Source organism: Alligator sinensis, unplaced genomic scaffold, assembly GCF_000455745.1.
Source record: "Alligator sinensis unplaced genomic scaffold, ASM45574v1 scaffold1261_1, whole genome shotgun sequence".
In the NCBI taxonomy this organism is placed as follows: Eukaryota; Metazoa; Chordata; order Crocodylia; family Alligatoridae; genus Alligator; species Alligator sinensis.
Window position 1 is genome coordinate 320,111 of NW_005842789.1, and position 2,177 is coordinate 322,287.

General features: G+C 52.1%; 1 protein-coding gene across 1 annotated transcript in view; it reads left to right on the forward strand.

Moving 5' to 3' along the window:
* Window positions 1-693: 693 nt before the first annotated feature.
* SRCIN1 (SRC kinase signaling inhibitor 1) overlaps window positions 694-2,177 on the forward strand; it is a 174,277-nt gene continuing 172,793 nt past the window's right edge. The window contains exon 1 of the mRNA XM_025191133.1: window positions 694-810. Coding sequence (XP_025046918.1) covers window positions 762-810 — 49 coding nt within the window. The 5' untranslated portion in view covers window positions 694-761. The remainder of the gene's footprint in view (window positions 811-2,177) is intronic.

Consider the following 2,177-nt stretch of genomic DNA (forward strand, 5'->3'; position numbering starts at 1 on the left):
GGACTTGAAACGAGATGCACAGAGGGTGAAGAAGAAAACAACCCCGGTCCCTAAAAACAAAGGATCAAAGGCAGGGCTAGGGCTGTGTTTTCTACATGCCTGGCGCTGCTTGCCTTCATCAGCTACAAGTCAAAAGGCTTTTCAGTCTTCAGGCCTATTGGGGGGTATAGGATGGCTGGGGTCCCTTAAACCTCACACACCATCTTTCCATTCTTTGAGGGAGGAGAGTAACCCTCTGGAGGGATAAATACCCTTCCCAAAGGATTTAAATGCTGGTGCTGTTGGCATTGGGGTTTTAGGGATGACAGCAGAGCCAAGCCGGCTTTTGCAATGCCCTTTGCTGCCTTTGAGCTGTGTAGTTAAGAGGGATGACTCCCAGTGCTATGATGCCAGTTAGGATGGGGGGTGGGCGGCAGCCTCACTGAGAGGAGCTGTGCAACAGGCAGAGTGCCACCATGGGCTCCAGCGTGGCACTAGCAGAGCCAAATTCCCCATGTGGCAGGATGGCTGAGTCCATGTGTCTGTGCATGGGAGAGGGAGCCTGTTGGTTATGTTTCCCCTGCTCAGATAGGCTCTTTGCGCCCATTCCCAATGTGCGTCCCACACAGATGCATCCTGTCAGGAGGTTAAATCCCATCTGGGGAGAGGAGGTGCAGCTGTCCAGGGTGAGTAATTGCCAGCAGTGAGTTCAGGCTTAGCCCCATCCCAGCTCCCCTCAGGCCTTAAGTGTCTCTGGGCTATGGACTTCGCTGGGCAGAGTGATGGGCTTTCCCAGAGCCACAGCATCCCTCCTGCGCTGCAAGACCTTTGGTGAGTACAAGACTCTCTAAGCAGACTTGTGCAGCCTTAGGCCAACAGGGAAGCCATCAGAGAGCACAAGCAGGAGGATTTATTGCTGAGGAGTCGCAAAGAGCTTGTCCGGGCCCCAGAGGAGTGAGTGGGAATTGGGTGTTTGCTTCATTTTGTGACAGTGGCTCATCTGTCTTTCAGCGCTGTTCTCTTTCCTCCCATTCCGGTTGAACGTGGCAGTCGGGATCGTGCCGGGATTGGCATGTGGTTCTCTCAGCTAGTGCTCTTCTCCCCGGCCTCCTCCTGCCCCTGCGCTCTGATCTGAGCAGCCTGTCTTCATCCCCTGGGTCTCTTGTGTCTCTGACACGCAGGCTGGTTGGCTGTTTCATTAGCATTGTGCGTGGTATGTGCCATGGCTGCCACAGGCAAGAGTTGGGAGTGTGCGAAGGGTTAAGTGATTCCTCTGTCCGTGCTGCTGAACAAGCCCAGGGCCAGATCTCCACCTGGTGTAAATCAGTATAGCCCCATTCATTTTGCTGGAGCTATGCATATTTACACCAGCTGGGAATCTGGAGCCTTGTTCTATGAGGTGCCTTTGCCTTTCACTTATGGAGAGTTATATGTTCTCCTAGCCCAGTTCCGCCCAGAGGCACATGTGCACATGTACACAGAAGTGTACTCGCATGCACACACTGGACACACCAACTGTGGGGTTGGGCCACCTGGTCCACCAGCAAATTTTCAACAGGGCACTTTTTATTATTATCATCATTATTATCAATAATAATAATATTGTATTGTGAATGTTATTTGTGTAACAGCAGGAGGAACCAGAGGGCAGTCTGCAGAGCTGTGCTGATTGTTAATTTGGACTGCAACTCCCCAAAACGCCCTGGGGCTGGGAAGAAAGGGAAAAAAGAAGAGGAAGTTTGAGACTGGGGTAAAGGGAAGAGAGAACAGCGTGCATATATAACCTGGTCGGCCCTACACAGAGGAGTGCATAATGGAGCTGGCTCGGTCAGCCAGGACTGTGGACTGAAGGAGCCAGACTCAGACTTGAGGGCAGCTGCAGGCTGTTCTTTGATCCTTTGGCTTGTGACCCTAACCCCTTTGATTTCCTATATGAAAGTGGGAACTCCTCCTTGCTTCTTGTGCCAATATCTGGGGCTGCAGGGTCAGCACATTATTATTATTGCTACTTTTTGAATCTTGCCAGCACAGAGCATGAGGCACTGAGCTGCTGGGGCTGAAGGAAAGCAGGAATCCTGATGGGCAGAAGGCCAGCTCCATCCCTCTGGACAGTTTATGGGGAGCAGTTTCCTTGGAGGCACTTCTCCATTCTCACCACCAGGGACCTGCTGTCGTCCAGGTGTTTGGTTGGGTTTTCA